This window comes from Jaculus jaculus, chromosome 13, assembly GCF_020740685.1.
Source record: "Jaculus jaculus isolate mJacJac1 chromosome 13, mJacJac1.mat.Y.cur, whole genome shotgun sequence".
In the NCBI taxonomy this organism is placed as follows: domain Eukaryota; kingdom Metazoa; phylum Chordata; class Mammalia; order Rodentia; family Dipodidae; genus Jaculus; species Jaculus jaculus.
Genome location: NC_059114.1, coordinates 26,713,407 through 26,731,179, shown reverse-complemented (window position 1 = coordinate 26,731,179; position 17,773 = coordinate 26,713,407). Strand labels below are relative to the sequence as shown.

At 48.4% G+C, this 17,773-nt stretch overlaps 1 protein-coding gene across 2 annotated transcripts in view; it reads right to left on the bottom strand.

Annotated features, from left to right (window-relative positions):
- Positions 1-17,773, bottom strand: part of Tmem120b (transmembrane protein 120B) — a 48,472-nt gene that overhangs the window by 3,930 nt on the left and 26,769 nt on the right. For both annotated transcript variants that reach the window (XM_004668470.2, XM_045133061.1), the window contains 2 exons: positions 16,346-16,435; positions 89-154 (listed from right to left, as the gene is read on the bottom strand). In XM_004668470.2, coding sequence (XP_004668527.2) covers positions 89-154; positions 16,346-16,435 — 156 coding nt within the window. The remainder of the gene's footprint in view (positions 1-88; positions 155-16,345; positions 16,436-17,773) is intronic.

The following is a 17,773-nucleotide window of genomic DNA, read 5'->3' as shown; positions in this document are numbered from 1 at the left end:
GTCAGCCTGGGAGCCCACCCTCATGCCAGCCCTGGCCCTGTGGGGAGGCTTGGAGCTGGGGGCCAGTGAAGGGAAGCGGGCAACTCACCAGGTCAGCATCACTCCAGACAGGAACGTGGAGACGTAATGGTGAGACACCCACCAGCCTTTGATTCTCAGGGAGAATAAGAGGGAGAAAAAAAAAGCTCAAGGAGGAGAGAAATGCAGGTGACTCTCTGCTTTGCAGCCAGAAACAGCTTCTTGGAGTAAGAAATGGGCTCAAGCCACACACCTTACCCTTGTTTTTTCCTACAGAGATAAACAATCCCATGCAAACTATTTGCAGAGTAGCCCGGGGACACAGAGTCTACCAGGAGCTTCCATAACCCTCGGGACACATACCTAATCTCACGTGTTTTCAAGCCCACCTTCTCAGCCTCCTTAGCACTGGAAAGCTTCTTTCCTTGAACTAGTCCAAGCCTTTCGCTAGGGTCTAGAATGGACTAGACTCTGCCTCCCCTCTTCTTCTATCTTGAAGCCTAATTCCCAGTGCCTTAGAATGTGACTGTATTTTGAGATAAGGCCTTTAGAGAGGTAACTGAGATTAAGGGATGTCTCAAAAGTGGGCCCTAATCTAGTATGACTGATGTCTTTGTAAGAAAAAGCCTAGGCAAAAAGTCTATGTAAGCAGGAAGGAAAAGCCACATACAGTGGGAAGGTGGCCATCTGCAAGCCAAGAAACAAGTCCTTATGACCAGCCCTCATGACACTTCGACCTTGGACTTCCCACCTCTAAAAAACCAAGTGCATGGTGGCACACACCTTTAATCCCAGCACTAGGGAGGCAGAATTAGGAGGATCACTATGAGTTCGAGGTCACATAGTGAATTCCAGGTCGTCCTGGGCTATAGTGAGATCCTCCCTCAGAAAAAAAGAAAAGAAAAAAGAAACATGAGAAAGAAATGTCTGTTGGTTAAGATGCCTGTGGTAGTTTACATATTTAGCACCACAGACTCAGGTATTTCTTCTTTTTGGTTTTTTAAGGTAGGGTCTCACTATATCTCAGGCTGACCTGAAATTCACTATAGAGTCTTAGGGTGGCCTTGAACTCACATCGATCCTCCTACCTCTGCAGTGCTGGAATTAAAGGTGTGTGCCACCATGCCTGGCTTCAGGTATTTGTGATTGAGAATTATGTTTGTAACTTGAGCCCCCAGCAGGCAGATCCCTGCTACAAGGTGTGTCACTGGGGGACAGGGGGTCTTGAAGTTCAGACCTTAGGGTGAAAAGAGCAGTTTGGAGCTCGGACCACTTGTGCTTGCTGGTGGTTGGTGATGGCTCTCAGCTTGGATCTATGGAAATGAGCCATCTTTTCCGCCACTGATGGTGCTCCTGGAGCCCTAAGCCTGAAATGAACTTTCCTCCCACAAGCTGCCTGTTCAGGTGCTCAGTGCCAGCAGCAATGCCCAGTGTACAGTATCTCGTGATGGCAGCCCTGCAGAGTCCCTCAGGGCCTGAGCACTGGCTGTCCTCTCAGTTCTGTCTTTTGCCTGCCTGGCTCAGAGACCCAACTGTTACCTCCTGCAAAAGGCCTTCCCTGGCTCTGTTGCCTAAAGCAGCTCCACCGCCCCACTCAGGGTTGCATTCCTGTTTCATCTTGTGCATGTGATTATTACACATTATTTCTCACGTGTTGTGTGACCCTCCCCCCATTCCCACGTAGGTGTAAATCTGACAAGAGCAGGGATGGTGTCCATGGTGCTTAGCTGTGGTCAGAGCAGCTGCTCAGTAAGTGTTCTGAAACACACGTTTGCATGTACACATACACGGAGTTACAGTTAGGACAGTGCTTCCCCATGCAGGCACAGAAATGACACTCCACACTGATGTCCCCCACATGCCCCGGGTCTGACTCCCTGTCAGCTATCGAAGACCCTGGCCTGGCCCTGGATGTCACGCACGCTCAAGTTGTCAGGACCCTGTTGTGAGAAGTCAAGTGTTCAGCCAGCTTGGGATTCATGAGCCTGGTTATGTCCTCGGCATCAGGGTTGAGGTAGTTTGGATCAGATGTCCTCCATAAACTCACGTGTTCTGAGCGCTCTGTCCCCAGCTGATGGTAATTTGGGGGGTGGAGCCCTGCTGGAGGAGGTGAGGTATGTTGTTGGGGGTGAGCTTTGGGGGGTTGTAGCTCTGTTTGGCTAGAATCTGGCTCCCTCTCCTGCTGCTGTCTTCTGCCTACTGTGACTGAGATGGGATGACCACCCTCTGCTCATGTCATGCTTTCTCCTGCCATCATGGAGCTTCCCCTCAAGACTGCAAGCCAAAAAAAGCAAAAACAAACAAAAAAGGCCCTTCCTCCCACCAGCTGCTTTTGGTCAGGTGCTTTGTCCCAGCAAGGAGGAAGGAGTTACAAGGGCTAGAAAGGAAGTAGACCCTCAAACCTGAAAGTCTCTACGTCTCCTTGATGCTGGCTACACACACACACACAGCAGCAATGGGGTTTGCTAAATGCACCCTGGGAGAGGTGGGGCTCCTTCCTACAAACTGAGCAGTAGAGAATGGAAACCACCATTATCCTTCCAGAACTCTCTCTGGAGACAGGTTGGGTAGGAAATGGGTCCTAGGCGCTGCTGCCTCTCACAAGTAAGGGAAACCACGAGGATCTGCCACAGGGACAGAAACGCGGGCTAAGACTCTTTCTACCTCAAAGCATCCTGCAGCTTGTCCTGTCATACCAGTCCACAGCTACAGACCTTTGTATGTGGGTACATGCTTGAGCGTGTCCAGGTATGCATACATATGTGTGCTCTGAGGCCAGAAGACAGCCTTGGGTGTCACTCCTCAGGCACCATCCACTTCTTTTTCTCTTTTTCCCCTGATTTTCCAAGGTAGGGTCTCACTCTAGCACAGGCTGACCTGTGATTCACTCTGTAGTCTCAGGCTGGTCTCAAACTCATGGTGATCCTCCTACCTCTGCCTCCCAAATGATGGAATTATATGCATGCACCACCACACCTGGCTACTTTAAAAAAAAAAAAAAAACAACCTGGGGCTGGAGAGGTGGCTTAATAGTTAAGGCTCTTGCCTACAAAGCCAAAGAACCTCCATTTGATTCCCCAGTACACACCTAAGCCAGATGCACAAGGTTGCATTCATTTGGAGTTCATATGCAATGGCTGGAAGCGCTGGTGTGCCCATTCTCTCTCTCTCTCTCTCATTCTCTCTCTCTGCCTCTGCCCTCTCTCAAATAAATAAGTAAAATTTAAAAAGTAACTTGTAAGCTTTGCCTCAATGACTGTTTTTTTTTTTTTTTTTTTTTGAGGTAGGATTTCACTCTAGTCCAGATTGATTTGGAATTTACTATGTAGTCTCAGAGTGGAGAGCCTTGAACTCACAGTGATCCTCCTACCTCTGCCTCCCAAATGCTGGGATTATAGGCATGTGCTATCACGCCCAGCTTAAATTTTTTTTAAACCCCTTTTTGTTTGCTTGTTTGTTTTTTGGTTTTTTCAAGGTAGGTTCTCACTCTAACCCAGGCTGATCCGGAACTCATTTTGTAGTCCCAGGCTGGTCTCAATCACACAGTGATCCTCCTACTTCTGCCTCCCAAATGCTGGGATTAAATTTTTTAATATTTAATTTAAAATTTTCTTTAATATTTATTTATTTGAGAAAGAGAGAAGAGTGGGTATGCCAGGGCATTCAGCCACTGCAAAGAAACTTCAGATGCATGAGCCACCTTGTGCATCTGACTTATGTAGGTACTGGAGAATTGAACCTGGGTCCTTAGGTTTCACAGGCTGATCTACCTCTCCAGCCCCCCACCCTTTTTTTTTTTTTCTTCTGGTTTTTTGAGGCAGGGTCTCGCTCTAGCTCAGGCTGACCTGGAATTTACTGTGTAGTCTCACATCGTGGTCTCAAAGTCATGGCAATCCTCCTACCTCTGCCTCCCAAGTGCTGGGATTAAAGGCATGTACCACCACGGCCAACTCAAAAAAAGTATTTTATTTTTATTTATTTGAGGGAGGGAGGGGGGAGAAAGAGAGAATGGGCACGCCAGGGCCTCTAGCCACTAAAACCGAACTCCAGATGCATGTGTCACCATGTGCATCTGGCTTACATGGAATCTGGAGAATCAAACCTGGGTCTTTAGGCTTCACTGGCAAAGGCCTTAACCACTAAGCTAGCTCTCCAGCCCAGAGGCCTGACATTCTTTTGTTTGTTTTTTTGAGGTAGGGTCTCACTCTAACTCAGGCTGACCTGGAATTCACTATGTAGTCTCAGGGTGGCCTCGAACTCTCTGCAATCCTCCTACCTCTGCCTCCCCAGTGCTAGGACTAAAGGTGTGCGCCACCACGCCCCGTCCTGCCATTCTTAAATCCCACCATAACAGCCCATGGTGTAAGTTTGTCATAGTTTACTTGGCTCTTCCACAGCTGTACTATGCCTCTCAGTGCCGTTATGCTGTGGCGTCATCGTAGAAGTCACCTAAGAGGACACTCTCTCCCTGGTGGCTATCAGAAGGATAAATGGGTCACAGCATGTCTTTATTACTTGTTAACTTTACAAAATGACCGTGGCAATTTACAGTCCCATCAGTGCTATAACAGGGTACCTGGCCTTAATTCCTGCCAATCTTTCACCAGGCATGGTGGCATCCACCTCTAATCCTTACACTTGGAAGGCTGAGGCAGGAGGAGTGAGAACTTGAGGCCAATCTGAGCTATAGACCAAGACTGTCAAGAAAGAGACAGAAGGAAGAGGAAGCTGAGGGGGAAGAAGAAGAAGATGGCTGAGGAGGACTAGGAAGAAGTAAACAGGTAGTGCATATCTATAATCCCATTGTTTGGGAGGTTACAGGAGAAGGACTGGGACTAACAAAATCCCAGTAATCCCAGCTTTCAGGAGGTGGAGTCAGGAGAATTAGGAGTTCAAGGCCAGCCTAATCTACATAGTGACTTGGGATGCCAGCCTGGGATACATGAGACCCTGTCTCAAAAATACGTAACTCAGAAACTTCTACCAATCTTTTTTTTTTTTTTTTTTTCGAGGTAGGGTCTCACTCTGGTCCAGGCTGACCTGGAATTAACTCTGTACTCTCAGGGTGGCCTTAAACTCATGGCGATCCTCCCACCTCTGCCTCCCGAGTGCTGGGATTAAAGGTGTGTGCCACCACGCCCGGTTTACCAATCCTATCAAGTGAAAAATGGTATGTCATTGAGGGAATTTTGTTTTGTTTGTGGGGCTATGGCTGGAACCCAGACCTGGGCACGTGCTAGGCATGCACCACCACACCCACGGTCCCAGCCCTTGAGGTTGCAATTTGCATTTGTCTAGCAAGTAGGTTGGTTGTCTTAAAACCTTCCAAGAAAAACAAAGAGCACACACATATCACAAGAGCAGGAACTGGATCTCAGCCTCTCCTCCTCTGTTTACAGTCTACAGCACACTGTGGACGCCAAGTCAGCTGTTTGGCAACAGCCTGCGGAAGTACAGTAGTAAAAGACAAGGTTTCCATATCAGGTAAGCAACAGGCACTCTGTAAATACCGACACAAGGAATGCCCAAGAGCAGCTGAAGAACAGCCAGAAGCTAGGGCTAGACACACATGCCTATAATCCCAGCACTTGAAAAACAGATACATGAGGATCTCGAGTTCAAGGCCAACCGGGGATATATACTGAGACCCTGTCTCAAAAAGATAAAATAAGAGGGATGGGGAGATGGCTCATCAATTAAAGACTCTTGCTTACAAAGCCTGTCAACTAGGGTTCAATTACCCAGAACCCTCATAAAGCCAAATGCAGTGTCACATGCAACCTGGAGTTTGTTTGTAGAAGCAAGAAGCTTATAAACTCCCTATCTGCCTATCTCTGTTTTTCTCTCTCTCTCAAATAAATTTTTAAAAATTTTTTTTGGTTTATTTATTTATTTGAAAGTGACAGAGAGAGAAAGAGGCAGATACAGAGAGAGAATGGGCACGCCAGGGCTTCCAGCCACTGCAAATGAACTCCAGATGCATGCGCCCCTTGTGCATCTGGCTAACGTGGGTCCTGGGGAACCGAGCCTCGAACCAGGGTCCTTAGGCGTCACAGGCAAGTATTTAACCACTAAGCCATCTCTCCAGCCTTCAAATTTTTTTTTTTTTAAAGAAGCCAACCCCCCCCCCAAAAAAAATAGAGAGAGAGAGAGAAGCTGGGTGTAGTGGTGCATGCCTTTAATCCCAGCATTCAGGAGGCAGAGGTAGGAGGATCGCCGTGAGTTCAAGGCCACCCTGAGACTACAGAGTGAATTCCAATTCAGCCTGAGCTACAGTGAGACCCTACCTTGATCCTCCTGCCTCTGCCTCTTCAGCAACATCCTACTGGCGTGCGCCACCACAACCGGCGAGACGCTACCTTGAAAAAGCAAAAGAAAGAAAAAAAGAAAAAGAAAAAAGCCAGGTGTGGTGGCACACGCCTTTTATCCCAGCACTCAGGAGACAGAGGTAGGAGGATAGCCATGGGTTCGAGGCCACCCACAGTGAATTCCAGGTTAACCTGCGCTAGAGCAAAACCCTACCTTGAAAAACCAAAAACATAAATAAAAAGAAGCCAGGTGTGGTGGTGCATGCCTTTAATGCCAGCACTTGGGAGGAAGAGGTAGAAGGATCAATCACTGTGAGTTTCACTGTGAGTCAGCTTGGGCTAGAGTGAGACCTTACCTCAAGAAAACAAACAAAAGGGCTGGAGAGATGGCTTAGCAGTTAAGGCGCTTGCCAGCAAAGCCTAAAGACCCATATTCAACTCCAGATCCCACATAAGTCAGACACAAAGGTAAGGAAAGCACAAAGTTGCACATGCCCATTAGGTGGTGCAACTGTCTGGAGTTCAAATGCAGTGGCTGAGGTCCTAGCAGGCCAATTCTGTCTCCCCCTCTCTCTCAAATTAAAAAAAAGAATATTAAAAAGGGGGGAGGCTGGAGAGATGGCTTAGTGGTTAATGCATTTGCTTACAAAGCCCAAGGATCTCAGTTCAATTCCCCAGTACCCACATAAGCCAGATGCATAAGGTGGTGCATGCACCTGGAATTCATTTGCAATGGCTGGAGGCCCTGGAACACCCATTCTCCAGCCCCCCCCCCCCCCCCCCGCCTCTTTGACTCTTTCAAATAAATAAGTCAGATGTGGTGGTACACGCCTTTAATCCCAGCACTGGGGGGGGGGGGGGGGGAGGAGCAGAAGTAGGAGGATCACTGTGAGTTTGAGGCCACCCTGAGATGACATAGTGAATTCCAGGTCAGCCTGGGCTAGAATGAGACAAAAAAAAAAGAGGAAGGAAGGAGAGTTGGAGCATGGTGGTACACGCCTTCAATCCCAGCATTTGGAAGGCAGAGGTATGAAGACTGCTGTGAGTTCGCAGCCAGCCAGGGACTACATGGTGAAAGCCAGGTCAGCCTGGACTAGAGCAAAACCGATCTTGAAAAACCAAACAAACAAAAAAAAAAAAAAAAAAGAAAGAAAGAAAGAAAAAGGGAGGAGTGGGCCAGACAAGGTGGTGCACACCTTTAACACCAGTATTTGGGAGGTAGAGGTAGGAGGATCTTGGTAAGTTTGAGGCCAACCTAAGACTACACAGTGAATTCCAGGTCTGCTTGAGCTAGAGCAAGATCCTCCTCAAAAAAAAAAAAAAAAAAAAAAAAAAAAAAAAGCAGGTGGGGCGGGGAGAAAAAGAAAGAAAAGGCAGCAGCTAGTCTCTATGCCCGTGAGCAGAGAGATGAAAAGGGGACAGCACAAAACATCCACCTTTGTCTTTGTCCCCAGTGCCCCTCCCGCCCCAGTGCCCCTATGTCACCTATCAGGGTCTAAGAGGGCCCTGGCTCCAATTCCCTAACAGTAGAAGTGCTTGACCAGGTCCTTGGACTTTCAGCTTTAATGAGCAATCAAGCAACCTCCCCTGAGCCTTGCAAAGCCACTCACTCAGGAGCCCTGGGCTCTTGGCCACCCCCATGCTCCTTTGTCCTACTCTCCAAAGCTCCCTTGAGAAACGCCCTCTCCCTGTGCAGAAGAGGCCTGAGCTCGACACACACTCTGGGCAACGAGCTTGACTGAGCAGCCAGCAGCCTTTAATTTCACAGCCCGCCATGCCCCGAGCCTAGCTCTGACAGATGCCTCCAACACACACAGCTCAGCAACACTGGGTGAGACTAGGAATTGTTACTTCCTCATCTTGGCATTCAAGGGTACCACTATCCCTTCTGCATGTCCCAGAGCTCGGGGCTGGTTTTGTGCACGTGTGCTTATGTAATGGTTTTTATTGTTGCATAATTCAAATATTTTACAATTCATCCATTTCAACTTTATATTCAGTAGCTTTTAGTATTTTCACAAAATTGTGAAATTATTACCACGATCAGTTTTAGGCCTACATCACCCCCAAAAGAAACCTGTACCCCTTAGGAGCCACTCTCATGACCTGTTTGCTATAGAAATGTGGCTTGCAGAGGCTGTGGACCCCAAGATGAGTAGGTGTACATGTGGCCATCAGGACTTAGGGACAGCATGTCCTGGTCTCTAGGGACTGCGTCAAGGGAACTCACTGGTCTTCCCTTCAGGGAACATTAACTGCACAGGAGAAGGGTGGACCAGGCACTCACATTTCAACACAAGGCAGTTCCTGGTTTTGTGCTTGGGTTTTCAGAACAGCTGAGAAAACAGCTTCTACAATGAGGGTACCTCCTCTGTCTGCTACCTTCTCTACACTTTTGTTCCAAAGAGAGCCCCTAAAAAAGCCAATGAGGTCCGACCTGATGGCACATGCCTTTAATCCCAGCACTCCAGGAGGCAGAGGTAGGAGGAGTGCCATAGTGAATTTCAAGTCAGCCTGGACTAGAATGAGACTCTTACCTTGAAACCCCCCCCCCCAAAAAAAAAAGCCAATGAGAGGTTGGAGAGATGAATTAGTGGTTAAGACATTTCCTGTGAAGCCTAAGGACCCCAGTTCAATTCCCCAGGACCCACATAAACCAGATGCACAAGGGGGCGCATGTGTCTGAAGTTTGTTTGCACTTGATAGAGGCCCTGCTAGAGGCCCTGGTGTGCCTATTCCCCCTATGCCCCTCTCTCTCAAATAAATTAATTAAATTTAAAAAAATAAGATGGACTGGAGGGATGGCTTAGCAGTTAAGGTGTTTGCCTGCAAAGCCAAAGGACCCAGGTTCGATTCTCCAGGACCCATGTTAGTCAGATGCACAGGGGGGAGCATGTGTCTGAAGTTCGTCTGCAGTGGCTATGCCCATTCTCATTCTCTTTCTCTGTCAAATAAATAAATATTAAAAAAATAAGCTGGGCACGGTGGCGCAAGCCTTTAATCCCAGCACTTGGAAGGCAGAGGTAGGAGGACTGCCATGAGTTCAAGGCCACTGAGACTACACAGTGGATTCCAGGTCAGCCTGAGTTACAGTGAGACACTACCCTGAAAAACAAAAACAAACAAAAAGAGTTGAGCGAGCCACATGCCATTGCCAGCTTGTTGGAATGAGCCAACATGATTGTCAATACTTTATTCATTCTGGCCCAGAAAGAAATGCAGTTGACACTGGTTATTTTGCCATTGTCAACCACTACTCATCCTGGTTGTCAGGACCTCTGCTTCTTTATGGGGCACCACCTCACCCAGTCAGTGAATTAGATGGACCTAAGGAATATATCCAGTACATGACCTAGAGCTGGCTAGCTAATCTGGGTTCTACAGCCCTCTTGCAAAAGTGATAAACTCATGGTGCCGGGCATGGTGGCGCACGCCTTTAATCCCAGCACTCGGGAGGCAGGGGTATGAGGATTGCCATGAGTTCAAGGCCACCCTGAGACTACAGAGTTAATTCCAAGTCAGCCTGGACCAGAGTGAGACCCTACCTCAAAAAACAACAACAACAAAAAGATAAACTCAGGGCTGGAGAGATGGCTTAGCAGTTAAGTGTTTGCCTGTGAAGCCTAAGGACCCCCGTTCTAGGCTCGATTCCTCAGGACCCACATTAGCCAGAAGCACAAGGGGGCGCATGTGTCTGGAGTTCGTTTGCAGTGGCTGGAGGCCCTGACACACCCACTCTCTCTCTCTCTCTGCCTCTTCTTCTTCTCTGTCACTCTCAAATAAATAAACAATAATAATAAATTTTAAAAGAAGTGATAGGCTCAGAGGTGACCAAGTGTGACCCAAGCTTAGACAACCAGAAGCCAGGCATGGTGGTGCACACCGTTGATCCCAGCACTTGGAAGGCTGAAGTAGGAGGACAGCTGTGAGTTCCAGAACAGCCTGGGATAAAGTGAGACCATACTTCAAACAAACAAGACAAGACTCCAGCAGGACGTATGGGAGTAACAAGAGACAGAGAGGGGCGCCCTGCTCTGGTTGCTGATGTGGTAGCTAATGAGTGACGCTTCCGGTGGGAGGCATCAGATTTATAATACCCAGTAGCTCCGACTCAGCAGGACAGTTCCCACCTCACTACTTCCAGGCCTGTTTTCCTGGCCACTTTTTTTTTTGGCAGGGGGTGGGGGGGTGGGAGGAGTGCAGGGTCTTATATAACCCTTTGTTTGTTAGGAGTTGTTTTTGTTTTGTTTTTCGAGGTAGGGTTTCCAACTAGCCCAGGCTGACCTGGAATTCACTCTGTACTCTCAGGGTGGCCTTGAAGTCACGGCAATCCTCCTAGCCGTGCCTCCCAAGTGCTTGGACTAAAGGAATATGCCACTGTCCCGCTGTCATGTATGTAACCCTTGCACTATGTAGTTAAGGGTAACTTTTTTTTTTTTTTTTCTTGAGGTAGGGTCTCACTCTAGTCCAGGCTGACCTGGAATTCACTCTGTAGTCTCAGGGTGGCCTTGAACTCATGGCGATCCTCCTACCGCTGCCTCCCGAGTGCTAGTAAAAGGCGTGCACCACCACACCTGGCTTCTTCTTATTTTCTTTCTTTTTTTAAATTATTTACTATTTTTCTTTTTGCAAACAGAGAGAAACGCCACTTTGTGCATCAGCTTTACATGGGTACTGAGGAACTGAACCTGGGCCATCAGGCTTTGCAGGAAAGTGCTTTTAAGTGCTAAGCTGTCTTTCTCTCTCTCTGGCAGTCTCACCTGGAACTCACTATGTAGCCCCAGCTGGCCTCAAACTCATGGTGATCCTCCTGTCTCAACTTCCTGAGAGCATGCACCATCACCCTGGCTCCATGTGCTTTCTGGGACTTGTTTGTTACTGATCCTGGGGAAGGGACCAGGGCAGGATGGGAACCTCCAGGGTGCCTTCCTCACCCGCCTCCCTGCTCTGAGAAGCAACCACAGGAGGATGTAGAATAAGTCTCCAATAGATGTTGAGGATGAGTCTTAGTTTTAGGCAAATTCAGCCGACCTGCTTTGCTCCCTCCCCCATAAACTGGCCTCAGCTCCTGCAGTCATTCTAGAAGCCAAGGACTCTATCTATTTGGGTCTACCTGCCCAGCCCCATTCTAGCCTCCTCTTCTGCAGGCCCGCTTGGGAGGACAGACCTGGTAGAATGATTCCACTGCTGCTTGGGATTGCTTAAAAAAAAAAACTTTTAAAAAACCCGGTGGGGGGCTCCTAAGGGACACAGGGTGAGTTATCTCAGAATCCTAATTCAGTGCCTGGCACTTAGGAAGTACAGAATAAATGAGTGAGGAAGGGGCATGGCGGGTGGGATAGGGCAGACCCACACATAAAACTGTATACTACAGACTCAGAGACAACCATTCCTGTGGAGCTCCAGGGAACCCAGAAAAGCGCCTGCTAAAATGTCAGGGCTGGGGAGAGGCTCAGTGGACAAAGTGCTTGCCACCTGAGTGCCTGAGTTCAGAACCCCAGCACCCACATAAGAAGCTGAATACTGGGCTGGAGAGATGGCTTAGCAGTTAAGGCACTCGCATATAAAGCCAAAGGACCCAGGCTCAATTCCCCAGGAATCAAGTAAGCCAGACGAACTATGTGGCAGATGCGTCTCAAGTTCATCTACAATGGCTGCCGGCCCTGGCATGCCCCCATTCTCTCTTTTTTTCTCTCTCAGATAAATAAATAAAAATAAAATATTTTTTAATGGAGTAGTTTTCTCCTCTCCTTAGAGACTATCATTTGTGCATGAACAGTACCTATCCAGACATGTTCTTAGGTAAATCTACATTCTGAATAGAATGGGGCATCCAGCCTGGGCTGGTTTGGGGTACATATGCAATAAGGCAAAATGTGTCCTGTAAGTAAACTTTTTCGGAGAAATCCCTATTAACAGTCTTATATCTGCATATAATGACATATATGATTAAAATCAGATGCATCATGAGAAGGATCATGGCAGCAGAGAAAAAGCTATATAATGCAAACCTGTCTATCAAACCAGAGGACCACCCAAACTACACCCCTAGCAATTGGGCCATCCACCCCTAAAATTCTGATGAAGAAAGAAGCCCCAATACTCTTCACTCAAGTGGCCCACTGCCCCTTTGGCAGTGCAGTCAAACCTTCATTATTGCCTTGCTCTTAATAAAGTGTCTTTCTGCTGAACTAAAAAAAAGAAGCTGAATATTATGGAAGACATTCATAATTCCAGCAGCACCTATAGGTAAGAAGGGAGGAGGAGACAAGAGAATCTGCTAGAAGCCCAGGAGACAGCTAGTCTGGTGAAAGCAGTAGTGAACAATGTAAGGACGGCCTCAATGAGGTGACAGCTGAGCACCCAAAAGCTGCCATGACACACTAACACACAGGCCAAAGCTAAACTAAAATTAAATAGACAAGCGGGGCTCAGCTCGGGGACTCCACCGCCTGCCTTTAGGACGGCTGGTGAGCTCCAATCCTTCAGGAGACCCTCTCCCACAATCCTGTTCCCTTCTCCCTGGTCACCCTCCCATCCACGGCTCCATTCACTAAAACAAAACAAAAACAAAGTAACTAGGGCTGGAGGGATGGCTTAGCAGTTAAGGCGCTTGCTTGCAAGGCCAAAGGACCCAGGTTTGATTCTCCAGGACCCACATAAGCCAGATGTACAAGGTGGTGAATGTGTTTGGAGTTCATTTGGAGCACAAATTCTCTCCCCCTCTCTCTCAAGTAAATAAAATAAATTAAAAAAAAAAAAAGTAACTAGTACCCAAGTACAAAACACTGCTGTTGTCAGAGACCTGTGGTGCCCTGAGTATTCTTTCCTGTTTTATTTTTCGAGGTAGGGTCTCACTCTGCCCCAGGCTGCCCTGGAATTCTCTAGGCAGTCTCAGGGTGGCTGTGAACTCGCAGCCACCCTCCTACCTCTGCCTCCTGAGTGCTTGGATTAAAGGTGTGCGCCACCACGCCCAGCAACACATGGATATTTTTTTAAAGGATTCCCTTTCTTGTAACTCACACTGGTTTTCCACAGATGGTAGTAAAATGAAGTTTCCTTTAAAAATGTGAGGCTGGAACTGGAAAGATGGCTTAGTGGTTAAAGTGCTTGCCTGTTAAGCCTTAGGACCCAGGTTCGATGCATAAAGCGGTGCATGCAACTGGAGTTTGTTTGCAACAGCTGGAGGCCCTGATGTGCCCATTCTATCTGCCTCTTAACCTCTTTTTCTCTCTCCACCCCTTCTATCTCAAATAATATATATTTTTTTTGACGTAGGGTCTCCCTGTAGCCCAGGCTGACCTGGAATTCACTATGGAGTCTCAGGGTGGTCTCGAACTCACGGTGATCCTCCTACCTCTGCCACCTGAAAGCCAGTTGTGGTGGTGCCTTTAATCCCAGCACATGGGGGACAGAGGTAGGAGGATCACCATGGGTTTGAGGCCACCCTGAGACTACATATTGAATCCAGGTCAGCCTGGGCTACAGTGAGAGCCTACCTTGAAAAAAACAAATTGGGGAGCTGGTTGTGACAATACACACCTGCTATCCCAGCACTTGGAAGGCTAAGGCAGGAAGATGACCAACAGTAAGTTTGGGCCAATTTGCTTTATGTAGTAAATTCCAAGACAGCCAGGGCTATATAGTGAAATCTTGTCTCAACAACAGCAACAAAAAAAAAAAAAAAAAAAAAGGAGGGAAGAAGCTAGGTGTGGTGGCACACACCTTTAATCCCAGTACTTGGGAGGCAGAAGTAGGAGAAGAGCTGTGAATTTGGAGCCAGCCTGGGACTACAGAGTGAGTTTTAGACAAGCCTGGGATACAGTGAGACTCTACCTCAAAAAACAAAATAATCACCGGGCGTGGTTGGTGCACACCTTGAATCCCAGCACTAGGGAGGTAGAAGTAGGAAGATCACCATGAGTTCGAGGCCATCCTAAGACTACATAGTGAATTCCAGATCAGCCTGAGCTAGAATGAGACCCTACCTCGAAAAACCAAACATTAAATAAATAAATAATAAAAAGGAGGGAAGATTGTAGCCAGGTATGATGTCTGATGGTATGTGCAATAAATAATCTCAGCATTTGGGATGAGGAAGAATTGTGAATTTGAGTCCATCCTGGGGCTACTGGAGAGGATCCTGTCTCAAACGACTAAAAATAAATTAAGTAAATAAACGGGGGAAGGGGTGTGTGACTAAAAACATCAGGAGCTCGCCGGGTTGTACGTGGATATGGCAGCAAAAGCTTGGACAGGACCAAATTGAGGACAGTTTGGGAAACACTGATCTTGTCTACACAGCGATGTGCTACATAGGCTGCCTTCCTAGGCATCGCCATGTCCCTCATGGGACAGTGGGGGGCAGGCACTGTTCCTTACCTCTCGGCTCTATGTTCAGGGTGAGATCCTGCAGGGCAGGGACCTGCCGTAAGAGACCACCAGGCAGAAACGTGAGAAGGTGGTACACGTCTTAGAGGATTGGCAGATGTCTCAGTCCTAAACACTTAGTTCTTAGCCAGTCTTTACTAGCCCCTCAGGGGAAGTGATAAAGGTGCTGGGAAGTCAATGGTCATCCCCAGAAAGGAATGGGACCTTCATAAACTGCGTCCTGCAAGTGCTAAGCCACTGGGTCTTTCCTGCCCCCCAGGGCTGGGCACTGAATCCATGCTAATCAGCCCCTCTACCACCGAGCCCCAAACCACGGCTCTTAACTGGGCTCTAAAAACTCTTCTTCCCTTGGCAGAAAAGAAAGGGGATTTACAAGTGGCTCTTCTTGAATTCAGAGCTCTTGGGAAACATGAAACACAGGTAACCCCAGCTCCGTGGATTCATTCAGTTTACAATACAGTCACCCCCCACCCCACACCCAGCAAGGGATGCTGATGTGAAATAGCCCAAAGAGAGGACATGCCTGCAAAGGGTCCCAGAGCTGCTCTGGAATCCTCACTCCTGGCACAGGGCAGTTTGGGGCAAGGCCTCTGTCACCTATCCACTACCCCCTCACCCACAATCCTTGTACACCATCCACTCTTGTCACCAGAATTCATCCATCATCTGATTAAGGATGCTCCCCTCAGGACCCTCCCTTCTATGCTGCTCATGGTAAATGTAGGAGCCCAGGAGAGGCTCAAGTCGGCCTGATCACAGCAGGGCATTATCTGGTGACAGTGACTGGTCCAGCCAGCTCTTGCACCCAACCAATGGGATAGATGAGACTTGGAAAAGGCAGATGAGCCCTGTTTGCTGGAGCACCCATGAGTCCGGGGTTGTCTGAAGCCTCCTAAATGGGGCCTGAGCAGACAGCACAGAAGGCTGAGGGGAGAGATGGAGAGAGACTGAGTCCTGGTGACACAGTGTGTGAGCCTGGACTAACCCTTACGAACCTGTTCTTTTAAATTTTTCTGTTTTGGTTTGGTGTGGTTTTGATCTTTTTGTTTGTTTGTTTTGTTTTTTGAGGTAGGGTCTTACTCTAGCTCAGGCTGACCTGGAATTGACTATGTAGTCTCACAGTGGCCTCAAACTCATGGTGATACCTCCTACCTCTGCCTCCCGAGTGCTGGGATTTAAAGGCGTGAGCCACCACACCTGGCTTCGTTTTGATTTTTGAGACAGAGTCTCAGACAGCCAAGGCTGACCTCAAACTCACTATGTAGTCAATGCTGGCCTTGAACTCTACACTTCCCAAGTGCTGGGATTACAGACGTGTGTGCCACTACCTCCAACTTGAACCTGTTCTTTTTTTTATGAGACAACAGTTTTCCAACTACTCTAAACCACTGTGGCTTGGGGTTTCTGATACTTGTAACTAAGAGATTGACCATAAATAAATAGGTGACATTATACCAACAGTATCTGACAGGTTCTCCCCATCCCTGGTTCTGAGTCATCACAGAACCACCCCCCGCCCCCAGGGAAGAAGGGCATGCATTGCTGGCTGAGGGTATCAACCTCGGACTGCTCACCACGCATATTCTCTTTGGTACCCCTCCTCCCCCACAAGCCAGGCTCCCATTTACCTGGAACCATTGCTGATGAGGACGCTCTCCCGAATGGTCAGAGTACAATAATACCACACCAGCAGAAAGTTGAAGACTTCATCAGTGACCCTGAGGGAAGAGACAGCCCCAGGAAAGGGAGCAGCTGGAGGGCCTTGCACCTCCTGTTCCCCAACTCCCAGACCCTGCTCCCTCTGCACCTGGCTCAAACTCCACTCTGCGAGAGGCCCCTCCTCCACTCACCCCGCCCAGGACACCCATCTCTTGGAAACTCTTCTTGCCCCTTGTGGCATTCTCTGGCTGGATATTGACAGAAAGACTAACATTACAGCAAGTGGATCCCGTTTCACACTGTCTGCAGTAGGAAGAGGCATGCTCCCTTTATGCCCTTATGCCAACTGTAAACTCAGTCACACATGAGAAACAAGTCTTACAGCCTGGATGGGTTGTAAGGCTAACCAAAACATAAACTGCAGCTGGACGTGGTGGCTCACGCCTTTAATCCCAGCACTCAGAAGGCAGAGGTAAGAGGATCACCGTGAGTTTGAGGCCAGCCTGAGACTACACAGTGAATTCCAGGTCAGCCTGGACTAGAGTGACACCCAACCTCTAAAAATCAAGATAAAAATAAAAATAATAATACATAAAGTAAATAAACTCCAACACCTCCTCAATGGTGACTCCAGTCCCCAGCTAGGCTGAGCAGCTCAAAGGTGGCAGGGATGGGTGTCTGGAGGTAGCATGGTTACAGTCAGACAACATGGCTTCTCAGAGACCCAGTGGGCACCACAGCCTGCCTCTGTAAATAAAAGGCTAGCCCCCCGAGAGCATTCCTAGGTGAAGGGGGCCAGGCAACCACTGCTGGTCTCTAATGAAAACTGCCTAATGCAGGCCCCCCTCCCGCCTACCCAGGAAAGGGAAGAGAAAGTGGAGAGACCCACAGGAAGAGAGGCCATGCGACAACAGAGGGAGTGACTGCAGTGAAACAGCTTTAAACCAAAGCTTCCTCAGGGTCCCAGAGCCAGTACAGTCCTGCAATACCTCAATTACTTATTTACAGCCTCCAGAGCTGTGAGAGAATGTACTTCTGTTGTATTGAGGCCCCCAAGTTAATGGGACTTTGTTACAGCAACCCTAGTAGACTGATGCATAAGGGAAGCAGGGAGAAATGGGATGATGAAGGCTCTTGGGAAAGCTTAGAAGTTGGCTTAGAACTTGACAATCCACTGCAGGCTGCCCTGGGGAGGCCCAAGAGGCCCCAGGGTAAGGAATTGTGGTTGCATACCAAGAACCTCCACCCCTACCAGAGGGGCAGATGAGCAGGCATCACTGCTGGGTGCAGCCTTTGCCCTGAGGGACATGGGCCAGGCCCTGGCAGCGAACGAGCTTGGGCCCGGGGCCTGCAAGAACCTTTTTTATGAACATTCAAGTGCACAGGCCAGCAGCTGA